Here is a 21,598-nt window from a genome sequence, read left to right on the forward strand (position 1 = left end):
TATTTTAGGGGTCACAACCGCCACTGCAAGATTTTGCCACTCGCATGCTGTGCCCCCCATGTGCCCCACCAATTGAAACGCCATCCTTTTTTTCTCTTTGTGCAGATGTGATTGACGTGGAGGAAAGAGAGAGGCACTAAGCAGACGCTCATTCTCTCACTCTCCTCCACGAGGCCTCTATCTTGGTCACGGTGCCGGCATTTCATGCTGAGCGCTGGAATATGACATCATATACCGGTGCTCAGCAGTGAAGCAGCGCGCACCGTGGCAAAGCAGTGAGACAGAGGACTCATGCTCCCACCGCAGGACTTCTGCAAGGTAACTGAACTTCAAAGGGGGAAGAGGGAAGATAGGATGGAGAGGGGATATATAGTGAGAAGGGGGGAAGGAAGTATATTGTGAGAAAGGGGGAGAGGGGGTAGATAGTGAGAAAAGGGGGGACAGGGTAGATAGTGAGAAAAGGGTAGATGAGAATGAGTGAGAGAATTAAATGAATGCATGTGTGGATGCATTGTAAACGAGTGAGAGAATGAATGAATTAATGTGTGGATGAATTGTGTGAATGAGTGAGAGAATGAATTAACGTGTGGATGAATTGTGTGAGTGAGTGAGAGTATGAATTAATGTGTAAATGATTTGTGTGAAAGAGTGAGAGAATACATTTTTGTGTGAATGAATTATGTGAATTAGTGAGTGACTGTAAAAGTGTTTGTGTGAATCATAAATGTATAATAGATTTGTGGAAAAGGCAAAGATTGCATAAGCAGGGTGTTTATGCATTGGGGACCAAGATGGCACAGGCAGGGTGTTTATGGGACAAAGATGGCACAAATAGCGTGTTTATGGGTACGCTGGGCTGTTTGGGGACAAAGTTGTAGCATTTAAAATTGCTCCCCCCACTTTGGTCCCTGTCCCCCTATGTGCCCCCCTAAATATGAAAGCTGGAGACGCCTGTATGCATAGGTAGTATTGCTGTACTCAGGAGATGTTACTGAACACATATTGGGGTGTTACCAGGAGCTATAAATTTATACCTGAAGTAAAATGTGTGTGAAAAAAACGCAAAAAAAATGACTACCACAAAGTTTGACAAAGACTGGTGGTAGAATTAGTAAAAATACTAGCATCTGAAATACCCTGGGGTGTCTAGTCTCCAAAAATATATGGTTTGATGGGGTGAATTGCATTGGACGGCTGCAAAGATACCCAAAATAGCACATGGGGGCAGAATTACCAGATTTGGAAAAAATGCTTTTAAAAAAAAACAAAACGCAAAAGAAGAAAATTACAGCTAAACACGAGCAGCGCAGAAATATTAAAACAGCCATTGTCACGAAGGGTACAAAAATTAAAATCAGCCATTGTCACCAAGGGGTTAACTTTATTTACACCAAAAGTTTCAAACTGTTTAGTTTGTCCAATCCCTCTTAGGTCCCAAATTCTTGATATCCATCTTCCCTCCCCTGCTGCCCCTCTTTCTTCTCCTGTTGCCCCTCTTTCTTCTCCTGTTGCCCCTCTTTCTTCATCCGGTTGCCCCTCTCTTGTAGGAGCTCAGAATGTTTACTCAGAATTTTCCTTAGCTCGCTATAAAAAATTAGAAGGTTTAAGTAATGTTTTTTTTTTTAGGAATTAACTTTTTCTTTGCAAAATAATCTTAGTATATTTCCCTTTTCCCCTGGATTGACAGCTGACATCTAGAACTCTGATACAAGCCATACCCTCCATTTACCAACATAACCCAACTTCATTCCCAATTGCTACCCAAATCCCTTCCTCTCAACATAAGCGTAAAATCGTGTAGCCATAGTAACAACAGGATGACAGAAAAATGCCAAAAAAATATACAAAAAAAATAAAAAAAACCTCATATATAAATCCACCGAAACACGAAGATGTTTTCATTTTTTTTTATTATTATTATTATCCTTCATATTCAAACTTCACAAACAGTGTGAATTTACAATACCTCAGAAAGTGAAACTTACAAAAAAGTGCTGGTAACATTTAAAAAAAATAAACAAAAAAACATCATTCTTTAGCAACATCAATAACTCTTCCACACAGAACAGAAAACTTGTAAAAGTTTTTTTTTTTTCCGTATTTAAGGCGTAATACTTCTGTATAAAGTATATGCAAGAGATAAACTTTCACAGTATTCAAAAAAATGTCACAATAGTAATATAATAGAATATTGAAGCGCTACAATTATCTTGTTTTTTTGTTGTGTTTTTTTAACATTTTTTTTTTTATCCTGTTTAAATAACAAATACGAATCACAGGTAAATATAAGTGAGAAAGATAACGAGGCTAATTATAGATGGCCTTAAAGGTACTGTCACTGTTCAGAGAGAAAAAAAAAAAAGCCGTCAAAATGTGTGTAGTGATTCTATATTTTTAAAGCACTTAATAAAAAAAAAAGGCGTACGCATTTTTTTTTAATTTATTTTTTTTCCTTTAAATTCTTATTTCGCTATTTGTTTTTTTTTTTTGAAATTATTGACAAAATATTACTGAAAAAAAGTAAGAAAATAAAATAATAAAAAAAAACAAAATAATATGAGAGACAAGCATTTCACCCATACTCCAAACTGTTGGCCTGCCTTTGAACATATAAATCACACGGCGGGTGTTTGATTGGATGTTGACTCGCTACGTTAATGGACGTTTAATGAAATTTCATTTTTAATTTAAAAAAAACAAACATTCAACCTCGAAAAATAACCCCACTATGTATATTGCCCACATCTTTAAAGCAATTCTAGTTAAACATACATAATACAACGTTATGAACTTTATGTGTAGCTGAGTATAAAACAGTTTGCCTTTTATTTGCATACCTTGGGAAATATTCGGGATGAATGGCCCAATTCAATTAATTATTTTTTTCTATTTTTTTTTTGTGTGAAAAATTTACCTAAAATTTGATTTTTAAAATCAGCCATTTTTTTTCCCTAATCAATAATACATTGGACAATTTTTAGAATTTTTTTTTTTTTTAAGATTTAGCAAATTTAAAGATTTAAAAAAAATAAAAAAACATTCTCGACATTGTATTGTTTTTTTTCACAAGTGGAGAACTTTTTAAAAAATTGTTTCATTTGCATAGATCTCAAAAATAATTGTAAGTTTTGGAACATTCCAAATTTAAAAAGGCAGGCAGGCCATTCATCGCCATTCCCTGTTCTGCTTTCAAATATTTTAATTGCAGTTGATCCGTGAATATCTGTATTTTCAAAGGGCAAATAACAGATTTATACCCGGGAAAAGGGCATTAAAATAATGCAACCACATTACAGGAACCCGAGAGGCCCGGACACGACACAATCGCCCCACTCTGTGACATGGAACCCAACGTTGGCCCGGGAATTAGGAGAGACCCTCCGTCCCGTCCCAGGCAGGGTCTTCGCCTACCTATAAAACTGGCTGGAATTAAGAAACAAATACAAATAGGATAGGGAAGGTATTCCATGTGACACGCGCCAGCACTTCCACGTCTATAAGGTGCGCGAATACTAAAAAAAAATAAAATGGCGCCCCACGACGGAGCGTCAATTTAAGGTGCTTTTCGAAGTTTTTATTTTTTATTTTTACAATCACGCTCACACATTATTCGCTAAACCATCCAATTATTTTTTTTTGCCTTTTAAAGGAAAGACAAGAAAACATAAAATCGATGCGTTAAAGGCAGGCCAAGAGTCAACGGACATGCGCGTATCAACCATTTACCCCGGGGTGGGGCGAGGGGGGTATCATCATAATTCAATCACCGATTCTGCCTAATTCATTTTTCTGTTTTTTCAATCAAATTCGGAAACACAAATATATATATATTACACGTCGACTAACAGATACAGAATGTAAATATATAATATCTACATATATATGTCTTTGCACATATATGTGGACACAAGTACATACTCTGTATAAAAGAAATAATAATGAGATTAATGAAAAGAAAAAAAAATAGCAAAAAACGACTGTCTTCAGAATGCTTTGCCCATCTCTCTCTTTTTTTTTGCTCCTATTAAAAAAACACCCAGACATTTTCTTAATTCTGCTCCTCGCGTCTCGACTGAAATATCAACCCCATGTGAGAACGATGGGCGTTTCACTGCGTGTGGCCCTGTTACACCTGCTTCGTAACGATCGTTTGCCCGGACCGTATATGTCTGTCGTACTGGTGAGGGAATACGGGATATATATATATATGAATATATATGAACTATTGTGGTTGAAGTGGAGGTGACGAGGCAGAGATTGTGGTCTGGCTCAAACGCCCGAAAGTCCCCCCCCCCCGATATCCACAAAGCCCATCAAGCGATAAAATGATGGATCGCAGGATTCTACGGAACTCGACGCAATGAAGTTGATAATGAACAACGTGCATCATCAGGAGATGTTTAATATCGCATTCTCATGCATGGCGTGTCTTAGCACCTTAGTATGTAGTATGACGTAGCACCTTGTAATACTGATTTCCATACATTACTGTACGCTCTGTAAACCGCGTGGCCAGCTATCATCGGGCACTGGTAAGTTTAACAAAATGTGTAGCTTGGCATGAGCATCGGCATAGCACGGGGTGAAAACACACGGGTTTTGGTTTTCGGGTTCCGCCTGCGCCGGGGCATAGTTTTATGGATGGGCTTTGTGGATTCCACGGTTGGTAGAACTTTGGCCTCTAGACCAAAAAGTCAAGAGGACCATCGGGCGGCAGGTCCAGACCGGCCAACGCTTTTGTGGCCTTCCTGCTCGTAAAATCTTTTCCATCCTGCGTTTGGTTTTGGTTGTGAAAAAAAACGTCATTTGGAAGTAAGACATAAAAGGTGAAAAGAAGAAGAAGAAGAAGAAGCGAGGGGCGCGCTGGGTTTGCGACAGCGAGGAGTAGATTCAAGTCTAGAAAAGGCAGTTTTCACAGTGAAGAAGAGATGGTAATCTGGCAGTGACAAAGTATCGACGGTCCCTTCCAGGCATTAGAATGTCGCGGGTTATTGCAACGCAACGTGGAAGGGGGTCGAGTGGACTGTGATTAGGAAGCACTTAACCTGTGGGTGGAAATATTTCTTTCTGTAATGGGTAGATAGTTTGGCAGTTTTGATTGACCTCTTCTACGCCTCGGGTATGATAATGTGTGGGGGGGACGCGAAACGCGTAGGTAAGGGTTGATGGATGGGTTTAAGGCCACATTTTATGATCCTATGAAATTAGAATTTGGAAAAGGGAAGTGTTAATAAAAAAAAGTGGTCAAGAGGATAACGAAAAAAGAAAAAAAAAGTGAGAGTTTGGATATTTAAGGTGCGGGGCATCAAGGCTCAAACCTCTAGAATGCACACAAATGTTGTGCCGGCCGCTACTGATAACCATAGTCAGGGTGTTATCATTTTGTGCTCATTCATTAGAGACCATGGGGGTGAAATGGGAGGCAGGGAGGCACCATCTAGGTCACTTTATTAATGCAGAGAGGAAGGCACATAATTAAAGGTAAGGATTCTATAAAAAAGCAGAGGGACGGCGGCGGAGTCTAGAAAAAAGAGGAGGACCCCCTATTCAACAAGATTTCTTTGTAATATTTTAATTCGTGTTAGATAGGGAGTCCAACAGAAAGAAACACAGAACCTTTTCAGTTTCTGTCCCAAATGACTTATGGGTGGTTTGGGGTAAATTAAAATTTCAGAATGGAAAAATATTTTACTAATCCGTCAAACTTCTCAGCTCACCACCTCCATTTTGATGCAGCACTGTATAACGTGACAATGGTGTCCCCTATCCCCTCTACTATTTGTAAAAATAACTTGGAAGATTAATTAATTTATTTAATAATTAATAATTCTCCTGATCAACATAATTGATCGTTTGTTTTGAAAAAAAAACACGAGAATCTTAAATTTATTTAAATTAGATTAAAAAAATAATAATAATAATTTTGGTTGATTTTAAAATGGGATCAACCCCCTATGCTCAATGATAAAAAAAAATGGATTGGTTTCTTTTGTAAGAGGTTAAAAAATTAGGAAGAGAATTTTAATTTTCTTTTTTAATTAAAAATGTAAATGTGAACCATTAGGTTTTGTTTTTTATCTTAAGAGAATTAGGGGACACCATTATCTAATAAATCTGGATTTTCCGGTTTACATTTAAACGCATGTCCAGTGTTTCTGACATCTCATATAAATAATATTTTTTTTTTTTAATAAAAAAATTAAATGTGAAAACACAACAATCCCTTTACTACTTCCTTTTCAACACAAAATCGACAGCAGTGGGTACAAATATTACCTTAACAAGTACAAAAATGTTTTCTCCCATCATTAACACTCATTGACAAATCAGCTTTAATATTTCAGAACTGCAGCATATCCATAAGGGCAAACATAGATTGTTTCAATTTTTTCGTCAGTTTATTCATTTTTTTTTTACAGTTTTTTTTTATTATTATTATTAATGCCTTCACCAAAGGAGAAAATCAAACAAACAAAAATAAAAACTTATACCAATATTATGCATTCAAAAATAGAAAATATAGTACACGACAAAAATAGGTCTCCTTCCTTTGCAAAAGGTTCTCTGCAAACAAAAAGTACAAAAAAATTCCGACATTTCTTCTTCCTTTTGACTTTAAACGGTTTGACTTTTCTCTTTCTCTCTTTTATTTTTGTGGCATTTTAAGAAACTGGTTATTTTAAGGGATTGGCAAGGAAAAGGTGCACATAATTCCAAAGCACTTTACAACGGGGGGCAGAAAACTCCCCCCCTTCCAGCTATTTTTCTGACGACGATAAGCTGCGGGCATCACAATTGCTAACTTTCAAGGTAGGAATCGGGGGAAAAATCACCCATTTTGCCAAAATTTTAACTTTAGGGTAGATTTTACCAAATACAAAACATTTGGGGAACTTACAAATGTAAAAGTTACAATTCAATTCTTTATTTAGGTCGACATCCACAAAACGCAGGTTTGCAGGTCACGCGCTTCACGTTTTCTAGCTACTAATCACGGCCTGGCTGAATGAGCACTGCTTCCATGTTTTTCCTATGATTACGCGCCATTTTCTTTATTCCATCAGATTTTCCTAAGCAGTGCAAAATTACGGAGATATTAACTTAGTTATTTCAAATTATATAAATAATATCAATAAAAGAAATCTTCTTTGGAATTTTGAAATCAATCACATTTTGTTTCAAGAAACTCAGGGCGTGAATTTGCCCGGGGCGGAGGCGTTATGGCCATATATATTATATATATATATATATATATACACATATATACACATGTATAAAGTATACATAAATATATATATATACCATCAGTGGCTAATTTCTAAAATATGGCCGCCAGTTTGGTAAATTTCAAAAATGTTGCACTTTCTGCATCCTCCGCTTACAAATCAGAAACGAGACGAAATACAATGCCACGCTGCCATCTTGCCAAAAAAAGAAAAAAAAATGGATTCTCTTCTCCTTCCTACTTAAAATGTTAAAAAAGAGATAACATAAGCATATGTACAATAATATATATATATATATATATATATATATATATATATAAAGAAAGAAATGTAGACATTACCATAAAAGGTAAAACACAAAAGGTGCACCAATATTTTTAACCCCTCAAACAGTTGCGGTGCGCAACACTTCTCTGGCTGTCTTGATATTTAAGAAATCAACAATACAATTAAAAAATATATATGTATATATATATATATAAGGTAAAAGCATGAAATAGCGTAGTACTTTAAAAGCTCTCTATAATTGGTACGCATCTACGTTTTTGCCTCGATGGTTGAAAAAAGAAAGAAAAAAAAAAAAGGGCCGGGAAATAAGGTACCAGCCCATTTGACGTCCCAAAGCTAAAGAGATAAGGCTTTATATAATACATTAAAATATTTATTAAAAAATTTGCCTTCCGCTTCTTAACATCGCCGTTTGCTTAAAATGAAACCTTCTTTCTAAATTTTTGGTCTACAGTAGAATTACATATTAAGAACAAGAACAACAAATAAAACTGATAAAACATCAAACATTTTATTTATTTATTTTATTTTTCTTTCTTCCTAAAATTGCCGTTCACATAAAAAGGTTGATACTGCTTGTAAAGGTTAAATACGAGGAAGGGTGTTAGTTACTTTAAGAATATTGATTAAAAAAAAAAAAAACATTAAAAAAAACAGTTATAATGAATGACATCAACAGAATTAATAATAAAATAATGCAAATGAATGAGCACTGATAGGCAGACAGAGGGCGAGAGGGAGAATTCTATAGCTCACCGAAATTTAGTACGAGCAAAAAAAAAATATATATATATAAATTGTGAGAAGAAAATTTTGGTCTTTTTAGGTAAGCTGGACTCATTGGTCGGCGACTAAAGCCATAGAAGATATTAGATATTCTTTAAGAAAAGGAAGCAGATGTTTCTGGATTGTTTTTAGGATGTCCTACAAGAAATTAAAAAATAATTACCCAATCCAGTTGACCAATTGACCAAAAAAAAAGAACTTTAATGGTGTTTTGTGGGTGAAAGTTATAACCAGTGGTCCAGCAGCTGGTGGCTATAGGCGAAGATCTATTCAATATTCAAATCTCTTCTCCAAAAAAAAATAAAAAACAACATAAAAATTGGTTATTTTCCCATTTTGCCAACAGGAAAAAAAATAAGTGCAATGCTTCATTGTTAGTACAAAAAAAAATAATAATAAAAAAATAGGAAAGCAGATGCCAACAATATATAACTTAACCCCAAAAACCCTATCGCAGGGCTCTGGGCAAATACTTCCCCCGTTATCCACGTCCGGGCAGGGGAAGATGTAAACTAAAGCAAGCAGTGGACTGGAGCAGAGTGGGTTATTTTCGTGTGATTATCCAATTTTTTTTTTTTTGTTATAAAAGAAAATTCGGATACTGGCCAGTCCGATACGGACGCGATGGTGTGATGGGAAATGAATCGCGGACGACGCGGTAGAACGTTAACGGCAAGGCCGAAGGAGGAGGACGCCGCGTGTAGAAGCGGATATCGCCGCCATCGGGCCCCGACCCTGCTGAACCCCCCCCCCCCCCGTTCCGCGCGTCCGCGGCTTTCACAAAGCATTGTTTGTGTTGGTTATCAGTTTCGGCAGCTCCAGCTGATAGTACTTGTTTATATTCTAGTGCAAATATCATCTAATCACAGCGTTGCAGGCGTGGAATCCCACCGTCACGGGCAGCCGCTTTTGCTGTCTCAATTCAGTAGGACTTTGCAGCAAGCAGGCATTGAAAAATACATCAGAGTTACGCGTCGCGAGGAAAGCAGAAGGCTAAGACTTGTATCAAAGCGACTCTTCTGCCTACTGCCCCTTCGTCGGACGAAGTTAACGCCGTCCCTCTTCAACAAACTTAATGGAAAACTTAATTCCGCGATCGCTCAGCGTGGAGCGATCGCTCACAGATCCCTGGCTCGTTAAAAAAGGACGTTAACTCGCTATCCGTCGCTATCTTTAACAGTGGCACTATGTCTTCGAAAACATTTTTGGAAGCTAGAAACATGGATATCTATATAACAAAGTACAAAACAAGAAAATATTCACGACTTCACCGCGATAACCATGAACTTGTGTTCCATCGGCGGGGGAAACAAAGTTACGGATCCATGACGTTAAGCCCCCCCCCCTCCCCGGTCGCAGCGTTTAACGCCACATCGGGGGCTTGGGCTGCAGATTAAATCTGCCAAGTGCATTGACTTAAAGGTACGCCGACGGGGACTGAACTACGTACGCGAGAGCCAAGCTGCGGAATGTTCTGTTTCCCGCTCTACATGCCGTCGAGCCGACCATACCCCAGTCTATAGGGTGCTGTAGGCTTCTGGTGGGAATTTCATTAGGAATCGAGACTAGAATTTCAACCCAAACACCGTTGCTACTCTCCTGCGTCTCTCCGGAAGCCCCGCCAAAAGAAAACATGGAACACGGGACCCAACTCGGAATAGACGACAGCTGCAGTCGCTCTAAGTACGCTGCTCACTGAAAGCAGTATGGCGGCCGAGTAGAAGATGTGGTTGACCTGTCTGGGAACGGTTTTACGACCGGTCGGGATTTCTAACGCATCCTTCCCGTGTATATCGAGAGAAATACTAGAGAACAAACAGTGTGACATACGATGTGTCCGATGCTCCGTTTGCCCGCGCGAAGGGTAGGAAGGCAACCAGTTGTGGTTAACGTGTAGGAAGATCATGTCTGTTAAGTAGGTTGGACCCATTCCGACCGAGACTCGTCTACTCGCAAAGCCGAAACGATTCTTTGCAACCCTTTTCCTTTTGCTTTCTCCGTCTCTCTCCGCCTGTGCAATCGCTTGTCAGTAGTACAATCCAGTGCAGTCAAACTTAGTGCAATAATAATAATAAAAAGAACAACAAAAACATAGGAACTAACAAAAGGCGTTGAGCAAGCTCACAGGATCCAGAGAGCGCTCAGGGAAGAAGATCGCTAGCAAGCCTCCGAGACGGGCCATCCACGAAACGACTGTTCGGTGAGATCCATGCGATGCTGAGCAGCGATTACAGATAATAGACGAGAATATAATGATCATTAAATACAGCCTCTTAGCCAGTCCCAGCGACGCGTTTCGCACAAGATGGATTACGGTGGGTGCTCCTAATGAGACTTCTCTTTGCGTAAAAGAGACAGATCGTTGGATTGGAGGACAGCTCTCTCGAAAGAGGTTCTGGGCATGAGGGATACTCGCTGCGTGTTTTATATTGCTTTACAACAAGGCTTACGCTCTCAGGGAGCTTCCATTGCGCGGATGCTTCGTGTCCGATGACATCGGGGCTGGGTTTCACGTAGGACAGGAGTCCTACAAAAGTGGGTAACCGGCCCCAAAAATAACGTTTACGGGAGGGGCAGACATCACCCGAGCTCTACTAACCCTAGGGTGGCAGGTCGAGTGGAAATATACAGCGTGGGGGATGGACATGCATTAGAAGAGGTTTGTAGGTAACGTGAAGGTGGCGCTACTGGCAGCTGTGAGTCCTTTAGACAGAACCTCTCGGCTTTTCACGCTCATCTAGAAAGCTCCGGGGGGAAAAAAATGGTCCAATATTTGAACAAAAACCATAAACCACAATCTACATCCCAATAATGCTTTCCGAGAGATGGACAATGTAAGTGTACACCGGCGGTAACCGCACAACAACCCCCCCGCTATGTATTCGCATTCATCGAACCGCACGTTAATTCTAAAATAGTGCAAATAAATTCTGATTTTTTTTTATGAAATCACGGACTTCGGCTATATTGCTGTATTAAGGAGGGTTTTTTTGTTTTTTTCATGGAAGGACGTGTGAATGTCGGGAGTGGATCAGAAATGTTGTAACGTGGAGTTAATTCGCCGGCCGCCACGGAACCCGCGCGTTTCGCTCTCGGAAACAAAGTTACCGTTTTAACAAACAGTGGAAGACAAAAGCGAAGCGATTAAAACATTCCGCGGCGTTAAAGGTCGGCTTCCGGAATCCCGCGGCTTGGTAACTTAAGGAGGCCAGAAATAATGGCTACTGTATCCAAAAAGTATCTAATGATTTGGTAACGGCTACTAAATAACTTTGTATGCTTAGAGAATTGGGGGTTCTTAAAGTAGTCTTGGCGAAGTCTAGATGGTGTCAGATGTTAGGATAAAGGGTTTGTAGCGATGATACCGGAGTCTTTAGTTGAATTTGATGCTTTTTTTAATCGGGTCAATATAGAAAAAAGATATAAAGCGGCATAAGCTTTTGGGACCTCAGAGGTCTCTTCTTCAGATGGAATCAGAGGTCCCGAAAAGCTTCTGCCGTCTTTTTCTTTGACCAGAGACTTAGTCTATTATAGTGTTCAATATATTCAATATTAGCTTATTCATACAAGTCCAATCAGTTTAGGTCCTTTGCAGGAAACAGCAGCATTTTTACTACAGAATATTAGAATATTAGAATTTTCACAAATCTCAGTGCGTCAGGCAATTAAAAAAAATAATAATTATTACGCAATATAACTCCCTAAACTGCAAAATAGTGTTTCCTACGACAACTATTAACATGGAACTACGCCTTACGGGGCAGCAATTATAAAGCTTAGATGTACCCAAATTTTAAGTTTTTAGCCAAAAAAAAACCCCCAGCAAAAAATAAAATTCTAATCTAAGGATTTATTACTAGGTGGACTTGGTGGGCAGTCTATGGAGTCCCGGGAAGACTTAACCTAATAGTTTATCTTAGCTGGGAAGATTCATTTATCTGATTTTAGTAAATGAATATTTTTCAGCCAAAACCAATGGTTTTTTTTTTAACCCTTTGATTCTATGCGGATATAATGTGGCGTATCACTAAACAGTTAGAAAATAGTTAAAAATAGGTCTTTTTTTAATGGCTTGGATACATAGTGAAGCCTCCTCACGAGATCTGGGCTTGGTATTAACGACGTGATTAACGTGACTTAACTTGGTTCAGCTCGAGAGCCGGATACGGCCCTTGGGAATTTCTATACGGTATCCAATCAGCCTATTAGATGTAGATGTCGCGGGGTTAACGGTAGTAAGACCGCTACATGCATTACCTGAAAGGAACTAATGATCAATAGTAATCCTCCCGTGTGTGCGATTAGACCTGCCAATAAAATCTAGTAGGGGTCAGCGAGAATGGCATGGAAGTTCAAGTGATGGGTAGTTCAATTGATGCATCTATTAATTGTTTATATTAAACTATTAAAAATGTTAACATGTTAACATCTGTAACCTCTTAACCTCTTAAACTCTTGTTGTTTTGTAACCTTGGTCACTTTTTCTTAGTTAAGGAGACGCTGCGCTTAGACGTTGCCTACACAAAGGGGTAAGCAGTTTTGCTTTTGGAAATTACTGGATTGGCACGGAATTAGGAATACTGCTATATCTCTCCGGGTTTATCTAGAAATGAAGTATGTAACCCGATTACCACTGCATGCCGGTCTACGGGGTCAAAGGAGAGGGCATACGAGTTGCGTAAATTGCGGACTCTACAATATAGGGAGAAAAAAAGTACCAAAAACAAAATTAACCATTTGAGTTCCAGAATCACAACACACACTGAAAGAGGGTATTCACAAAGCTCAACTCCTCTATGACACGAAGGGCCGAGTCATGTGACAATGTCCTAATGAATTAAACGAGTGCAATCAACAGAAGATCTCCAAATGAGGACAACGAGGCCACCGTCCGCAAAAACAACAACGAGACTCTCCGAGTCACTGAACGCACTGAAGCGCAGGTGCTTTTACTTAGAGATTCTAGAATCTTCCGCCTTCATCTAATGCAATACAATTAAAAAAACCTTTCTAACCGACAAACCCACCCTTCGGAGAAAGCGATGCTGTTGAGACGCAAGTCAGTTTAAGAAATAAACAACAAAAAGAATTAAAAATTGAAAAAAATGCCCAAGTCTTCCAGATAAAGAAGAAAACAAAACATTATTTCATACCCTGTTACGTTATCGTTTAGGGACCCGGCGACATGATCCACAGCGTAGTCATTACAGGGAAGCGTCCAACCGTCTCCGGACCAACATCTCATTCTACAAGCCAGGCTTGAAACGCGTTTCCCGCGACGCGCATTGCGCAATATCCCGCCCGACGGACGCGAAGCATTCTTGGAGATTTCTCAGCTCTCGTTGGAAGGCGGAACGCTTACACGGAAAACACACGAGACAAAATTCCTATACGATCGGAAATCAACAGGCGGGACGCCGAAGACGCGGAGGAAGCAGCAGGTCGGCGGATGCCGAGGATCTCATCAACCATTCAGACGTTTGCAGCAAGAAACACGGTGCCCTATGTTGGATAACAGCTAATTACTAATTAACGGGGAGATTATATATATATATAAAATAAAAAGTCTCGTCATCTGTCAGTTCTACATGGATGGCTGTTACAGTAACTTCCGGCAGTGAAGGCGACCAAAGTGTCCCTGTCTACAACCCTGCCAATAAATAAATAAAAGAATAACTATTAAACTTATATTTCTACCCAAACGTCTTTGTTTATTCTTTGGCGGAAGGAGGTTCTATAAACCCACAACACGGCAAAAGAAATGGCCCACAGAGCTTTTAAAGATTGTATTATAGTTTTTCTGGCTGGTTGGCTTGGTGCTGGGGTGTTGGTCATACTTTATGGACGTTGGCAATGGTGGGGATGGAGGTTGTGGACTCTTACGAGGCTCCCACGAGCCACTTACGGGTTAGACGAGCTTTCCGGGGGTTACTGCTGTACCGGGTGGAATCTACGCTGGAATATTTGAATTAAAACGTTCTTCAGGTTGGGAAGCGATAAAAATTAAATCCTTGTGAGAAAAACTTTTGACTATGACCCGAGATAAGAGGTGGCCTCCATGTCCAAGGAGAGATGGCTCACCAAGGAACGACCCTCGGTCAAGAAGAGCTCTTGATTTATGAAGAAAGATAACAGCGATAAACATTCTACTAACGTTCTAACTCCCAACACTGTCCACGGCTGAGTTTGGTTTATATCGAGGTCTTTGCCCCCCGTCGTCCACCTGCCTATCCTACCGGCTCCAGGAAAACGAGCCGAAGAGATGGTCGACTTCAATCGCCTTCACTGCCAAAGCCACCTCCGTCCGTCAACTTTAATACCAGCCATCACTACCTGTTTTTGAAGGAACAGCACGCGGTGGAATCGCCTTCACTTTCTAAATCCACGTAAATCACTCATTTTCTGTCGCTCAGTGCCAGCAAGTGAACGATTCGACTCGTTTTAACCTCATTCTCAGAATTATTAACAAGAAAAAAAATAAAATGAAAACAAATAAAAAAGTGAGGCATGTTAGTGGCAGTGAATGAGAAATAAAAACAGCACAGAGGAAGCCAAATCAGGAGATCCAACTACGTTTGTGCGTTCTGCTTGCCTTCATCACCCTAATGACTGCCTGCCGGCGGAAAACATGTCTTACTAACCAAAGATCTACGCTGGATTTGGATAAAGGTTTTTTTCTTTTACCTTCTTGCAGGAGGTCTATTAAAATTAGGAAAGAAGAACAGACCCCCTCCAATAAGCTCTTTTTCCCCCCGAAACACGCCAACATTTTGAATACAATTGCTTCCCGAGAGGCGTGAGATACATTTGGAAACGATGTATCCCATACTCCTCTGGCGCATTAAACAGATTCCATCATCAATAAGAACTTATCATTACAGCTTGAAATGTCTCAACGCCCATCACACAACACCTTGCGATATTCACTCGGCAGTAGTTAATACAGGGATCCCTCTCCCAGCGATTCCCAGAACCCATAGAAGAGGAATTCCCAGCTTCTGAAACAATCAGTAATCTCTTTTTTTGTTTTTGCGTGAATTCACTTTCTGGGGTTGGTTACTAATGGCTGGAGACGTGGCGGGTGAAATCCCCGCGTTATTCTACGGATTCCGTCCACGGAGCTGGAAATCTGAAACCCTGCAAATAACATCGGAGATATCGCCGCCGGCCGCATCTCAGCCGCTTAGTAAATCCCCCGACCGATGACAGCTGCTAAATCATCCAATGCGTTAATTGAGCCATTATCCAAAGGACCGGCAGCTGGAAATGTTACCGACGACAAACGGGCAAGAAGACCTTTGGTGCCCATCAATAAGAAGACGTCTCATTTCTAACCATCGATAACTTCGGCTTTAAGTGCAATTTTTTTTTTGTATCTCGTCAGCTTAATACTAAACAATTTTAGGGGGTGTTGCTGAAAAGTGGCCCCCCCAAGGCATGCCTGGGAAGTCCTGTTCTTCCTGACCCTTTATTTTGGAACCATAGCTGATTAGTGATTGAAAGCGGAATGTTCCTTTCGGAACTTTGTAGACATCGAAACGTTTTTTTTCTTTCGAGTTTGTTTATACGCACTTATTTTCCTAAAAACATAAGGTTTTTTGGAAAACCGGTGGTATGAAGAAACTCAAACTGGTGAAACTCGATTAAGATGCTTCGTTCCAGCTGCGGGACACAAGCTGCGTCACGGGCAACCTAAATTTTTATCAACGCAACAAGATGATGCCAAGGACACTTTTAGCGACCTCTCGAAATGTTAGGATAAGCCGTCAAACTCTTATAAAACTCCTCGATTCTACCCAAAAAAACCGATGAGAACAGATATACCTCACGTGGTAGTCTATGACACGTTATTCCATGGATACAGTGTATCTAGTTTGTACCAGGCTCTTCTCAGTCCTTGTCCTGTATTGTGCCAGGAACGCTGTCATTGGCATGAACAGTTACTTGAATACATGTAGTTACTTGAATATATGTAGTATTTTATATGTAGCGTGTTGGACTTTTTTTTTTTTTGTTAAAATGTTGCCCTTTTGTGGTTTCAGGTTCTTTTTTTTTTCTGTTCCTTCTTGTCTTCAGCTGCAAACGAAAGACACGTGGAGGGGCAGAAGGTTGAGCGGAGACGGGGGGTTTTTTTGGGGGGGTTTATGTAGGCAGGTCAGGCAGACGATTGAAGCAGAATAAAAAAGACAAAGTGGAAAAATAAAAAACCTAGTTGTTGTCCACTCCAGCCCTACGTTCTGTGTCATCACCCAAGCCTCATACAACAACTGCCCCGGGTCTCCAAGCCAAAGCCTCCCCCTCTCGAAAAAAAAAACAACAAAAAACACAAAAAAGAGCAAAAAACGTGAAGTGCCGGAGCAGCCATCAAGGAAGATTACAAAAAAAAAAGAAATTTTTGAGCAGTTTTTGAATTTTTTTTTTTCCCTCCTCTGTGAGCCGGGATGCTGTGAAGTCCGAGCGGTTTAAATGCCCCTCCCCCCCTCGAAAATGTCCTTTAGATGTAGAAAAAAAAAAGCAAAAGGAGAAAAAAAAATGAAATGAAAACACTGTAAGCGCCATGTTAGGAGACAGTAGGCCTTTGTAAATATTTCTTTTATATTTTTTTTGTAGTGCTCTACACGAGTGGAAAAAAAAAGTTCAGTTTTTCTTTTTTGTAGCTTTTCGTGGACTTTTTTTCTTTTTTTTTTTCGTGTGTGTTTTTGTCTTTTTTTTTTTGTCTTTTTTTTTTTTAAAGAAGGGTTGTATTTAGAGGCCGGTAGGGTTGAACTCCAGCCAGTGGAATTCAGGTTCACTACCAAGCCTTAAGGCCACCATCTGAGGGAGACTGGATAAAATATATATACGTAGGTTATATATCTCGATATATATAGATATATATATTCACCCACTCTCCGGAAATGTAATGTACCAGCAGGCAATACAGTTCTTCATGTAGTACAAAATGCCAAAAAAAAGAGAAAAAAAACAACAAAAAAACCTAAAAATTAAAACAAAAAAATCTTAAACTCTAGTGCCATAGCTTTTGTTTGTTTGTTTTTTTGTTCGTAAGAATGGATGGTATTTATCCGTCAGAAACGTGCATTCTCATGTGGTCGTTAAACTGCTCGATTTGGTCAAACTTAGCTGGACAGACTGAGCAAACGTACGTCGTGCCCTCCGGGCATGGGGTCACCCCGTTACTCGGTGGCCCGGGGCGAGGGGCAAGAAGAGGGCTGGGCGTCGACGCAGGGGTTGGGGGCGGAGCCAGTGATGGGGTTGGTGCTAAGGCAGAGACCAAAACTGGAGCTGGAACTAAGGCTGGAGCTGGCGTCAGGACCGGACCAGTGGTGTGGAGAGGAGCGGGAGACAACACCGGGGCTTGAACCATACTGGGAGCTGGAGGCAAGACCTGGGTTTGAACTATACTGGGAGCTGAAGGCAAAACCGGGGCTTGGCCCATACTGGGAGCTGGAGACAAGACCGGAGCTTGAACCATACTGGGAGTCGGAGGCAAGACTGGAGCTTGTACCATATTGGGAACCGGAGCTAATCCCGGGGCTTGAACCAAACTAGGAGCTGGAGGCATGTTGGGGGCCGGAACCAAGGCCTGTCCCGGAGTGGAAACGGGAGCCTGAATTGACGCCGCGGTGGAGCCTGAAGGCGGAACGGGGAGCGGGATGCTGGCGGTGCCGTTGGTAGCACTATGGAGGGCCACGTGCCGCTCCAGCAGGGTTTTGTGAGAGAACTTCTTCTTGCAGATGTAGCACTCGTAGGACTTCTCCCCCCGGTGGAGGCGCATGTGCACGTTGAGGGAGCTCTTCTGGGTGAAGCGCTTGTTGCAGATGCTGCACTGATACGCCCGCACCCCCGTGTGGGTCACCATGTGCTTTATTAAGTAATCCTTCAAGGAGAACGACCTCCAGCAGATGCTGCATTGGTGCGGCTTCTCTCCTTGGGGAAGGGGAAGAGAAAGAAGAAGTTAGAATAAGAAACCCAGAACCCATCGGCAGATCGGCCCCCGCCGGCCCCCGTCTAGTCGCCCGTTTCTCCTGCTGTAACGACTCAAACCTTAACCAGTTGTTGGTCTTGTCTTAGATTCAGGAGCCGTATGTCTATCCCATGCATGTTTAATACCCTCGCTGTATTACCCTCTACCACTTCTGCTGGGAGGCTGTTCAATTATCCACCACCCTCTCTGAAAAGTAAAACTTCCTTAAAGACCTATGCATTTCGCTGACCCCCTTACAAACTATTCCCGTCCCTGGCAGCGCTTCTGCGGACAGATGTTTAAATATTCAGATTGAAAATATTTTAGCAGCTCCGTCTCAAACAGGACGGCTTCCTAAAAAAAAAGAGCTGTTTGTTTTTTAGGGACACGCAAACTAAGCAGCGCACTGTTAGGAGCGCACAGCCGTAAGCATGGCCGTCCTCACAGCGGCTGTAATGTGTGCAGCTAAACACATCGGGAAACAAAAGTCCTGCGAAAAACTTAGAATTCCGGAGCAACGGTTGGAGAATAAATAATAAATAAATAATAAAAGGGGATCTCCCCCCGTTTCTCCCCCTGTAAGTGTCAGATACATAGCGTGCTACCCAGCAAATAGTATAATGATTTAAAAGGATGATGGGAGTTGCCTTTAATCATGGAGTAGTATGTTATGAGACAGACAGGGTCAGCATCAAGCCTGACTCATTTAGGGAGGAAAACGTGGATATTAATAATTTTGTGAGCAGACTGGTTGACGTGGGCCATGTTTATGGGTTGAGAGGGTAATTACTGGTTTAGAATTACTGGGTAATGGTTCTGCAGACCTGGAGGCCGCCATGGCCGGCGATCACGTTCCCGGCTCAATCACCACACTGAGCTGATGCTTTGTGGCAATGCTAATGAAGTCCCCCTTCTCAGAGACCCTGAATAGTCTGACCGTCGGGATACCAATGAGTGATTAAACACTTGTCTCGATTCGCTCCGCTAAATAAACGTTGGCCGGCTCGTTTCCCGAGGTCCTACTGTCCCATTAATTAAAGACTAAGGCCGGTGACACGAAGGTCCCGCCAGCTGCCGGCCTCCATCGCCCCCGCTCTCTGCGCCCGCCGCCCTTTCCCTTTTTACCTGTGTGGACAAACATGTGCTTCACGTAGTTCTGTTTGGCAGTGAAGGTTTTGTTACAAAGGGTGCACTCGTAAGGTTTTTTCTCCCCTTGCCCGCTCGCCGGGCCGTGCCCTCCTTGGGATGGTGGTGCTTGAAGGTGGGAAGCGAATGACGATAATCCACTTTGCGGAACCGTCACGAACTGGGCCTGCTGGCCGGCTAACGGTTGGGGCAGACTGAAAAGGAACGGCTTCGGACCGGCCTGTGTCGTGAAGAGGGTGGGTAGGTAGCTGTTGCCGGCCGTGCCGATGACCTGCGTGTTGCTGGTCAGGGTGAGCGGCATTCTCACGTTGCTGGTGACCGTCTCCGTCTGGCGCAGGTACAGCTGGGTTGTCGGCAAAGCCAGCGCGCTGGACTGGGAGACGGAAGTTTTGATGACCTCTTTTTCGGTGCTATTGCTAACGCTGACCAGTGTGCTGTCCATGTCGACGGCGCTGCTCCTCTTCGGGGAGGACGGGCTGGTGTCCAAGTGCTGTTGGTTCTGGTTTTCGGCGCACTCGGCGGATAAATATTTGGACTCCGCCTGGGAAGGCTCCGGCTGGCACTCCCTGCTGAGAACGGGCATGTACTGGTGTTCTACGGAGTCGGGCTCCGTGCCGATGGACGAGCTCACGCCGGAATCGAAGCTCTCCCCTTTGGGTTCGCTTTCCGTGCCTTCGGCTTGATCGGTGTCCTCGGCGCACTCCTCGGACTCGTTGCGCTCCAGGCCCTGCGGCCTCTGTTGGCCGTAGTAGTCGTAGTCGTCTTCCACCTCTTGCTTGATGTGTATATTGCCCACCAGGGTCTGAATCCGGACCGGGCACGACTGCTTGCGGCAGTGGGTGGTTTCCGGGGTGGTGGTCAGGTACCTCTCCCTCCGCTGGGAGTGCTGGTGTATGCGGGTAATCCAGCTGGGCTCCTCCATGTGGTGCTGCCGGGGCAGACCCAGGGCGGTCTCGTGGTGGCTCACGACGGCGCCGCTGTAAAATGAGCGCTCCCCGCTGCCGTTCTGCATGGAGCAGGTGTACAGCGCAGAGTAGATCCTGTCTACGCTGTGCTGGCGGTGGCTTTGCAGGTAGCCGGATTCAGTGTCGCTGCTCTGCCCGGAGGTCCCCGACTCCGGCGTCCCCCTGGGTGTCTCTTGACCAGAGTCCTGTATCAGGGCGTAGACCCCCCCGACGTTTTGGGAGACGATTCGCGTGCATTCGTCGATGACCGTCTTTATCTGCAGGATGCTGGCGGCCGTCAGGATCTGAAGCGCCTCCGTCTGGGTGACGCGCAGCACCCCGCTGTACATGAAGTCAATGAGCTTCTGCACCGCGTGGACAGACACCACGGACGGGATCTCGATGTCGCTGTACCCCAGCAGCAGCTTGTCTTGGAAGAACGGGCTGCCAGCGGCCAGCACGCAGCGGTGGGCCCGCAGCATGCTCCCGTGGATTCGCACCGTCACGTCACAGAAGTGGCCACGGTTGCGCTGCTCGTTGAGCGTCTCGAGCACGGAATTGCTGAAGTTGTGAAGGTTGATGCTGTGAATGCGCTCTGTCATCCCCTTGCAACTGGTGTCACCTGCAAGAGAGAGAGCGAGATTCAATTCTAACCCCACTGTCCAACTTTAACCCCCCCCCACCGCTGTATTAAGCTCTACCACTGCTGCTGGGAGGCTGCTGCGCTGATCTACCACCCTGGTTGTCAGTGAAGATCATTCCTACAATGGTGGCCCGGGCTGTTTACGGGGCAAGAATCCAAAATGTGGGGATATTACGAAGCTCCCCCCGCCGTTGAATGAAAGTAGCGGAGTTTCAGAGCCGCGTGACCCACGCGTTTCTCCTGTCTGGGAGCCCGGCGGGTGAGTAATTGATTCAGTATCTGCCACCTCCTCCCCCTGTGCGTCTCAGCCGTGCGATTCTGAAAACCAGGGGAAGGGAATAGCACATCGGCTACAAAACATTACTCATCTTTGGCGCTGATCCTAACCGAAAAAGCGACATTTTCCTGACAAACAATTTGTGTGAGAGTCAAAACTACAGGGAATCCGACAGCGAATGCCGGGTGCCGACAGAACCCCAACTAACGAACGGGGGGGGGGCTCTTTAACATTTCTTACAGACCCCCGGACCCTCTATATCGGAGATCGGTTTATAATCCGTTACAGCGGGTCACGGACCTCTGACCGCGTGATAACGCT

The 21,598-nt window shown here is 42.8% G+C and overlaps 1 protein-coding gene across 1 annotated transcript; it reads right to left on the minus strand.

Moving 5' to 3' along the window:
• Positions 1–16,996: 16,996 nt before the first annotated feature.
• ZBTB20 (zinc finger and BTB domain containing 20) lies at positions 16,997–20,974 on the minus strand. Its single transcript, XM_053455298.1, has 3 exons — positions 19,393–20,974; positions 17,934–18,230; positions 16,997–17,498 (listed from the first exon to the last, which is right to left on the minus strand). Exons 1-3 carry the CDS (start codon positions 20,957–20,959, stop codon positions 17,362–17,364), a joined length of 2,001 nt encoding a protein of 666 aa, XP_053311273.1. The 5' UTR covers positions 20,960–20,974; the 3' UTR covers positions 16,997–17,361.
• Positions 20,975–21,598: the final 624 nt, after the last annotated feature.

This window comes from Spea bombifrons, chromosome 2 (genome assembly GCF_027358695.1).
Source record: "Spea bombifrons isolate aSpeBom1 chromosome 2, aSpeBom1.2.pri, whole genome shotgun sequence".
Lineage (NCBI taxonomy): Eukaryota > Metazoa > Chordata > Amphibia > Anura > Pelobatidae > Spea > Spea bombifrons.

What these genes read in the sequence shown, in the direction of transcription:
- ZBTB20 (XM_053455298.1), bottom strand. Translation starts at nt 20,959, where the DNA reads ATGACAGAGCGCATTCACAGCATCAACCTTCACAACTTCAGCAATTCC. An exon ending in GCACATGTTTGTCCACACAG is followed by an intron (nt 18,231 to 19,392) that starts GTAAAAAGGGAA and finishes CCCTTCCCCAAG; the next exon opens with GAGAGAAGCCGCACCAATGC. An exon ending in GCTCCCCGTTCCGCCTTCAG is followed by an intron (nt 17,499 to 17,933) that starts GCTCCACCGCGG and finishes CTCTTCTTGCCC; the next exon opens with CTCGCCCCGGGCCACCGAGT.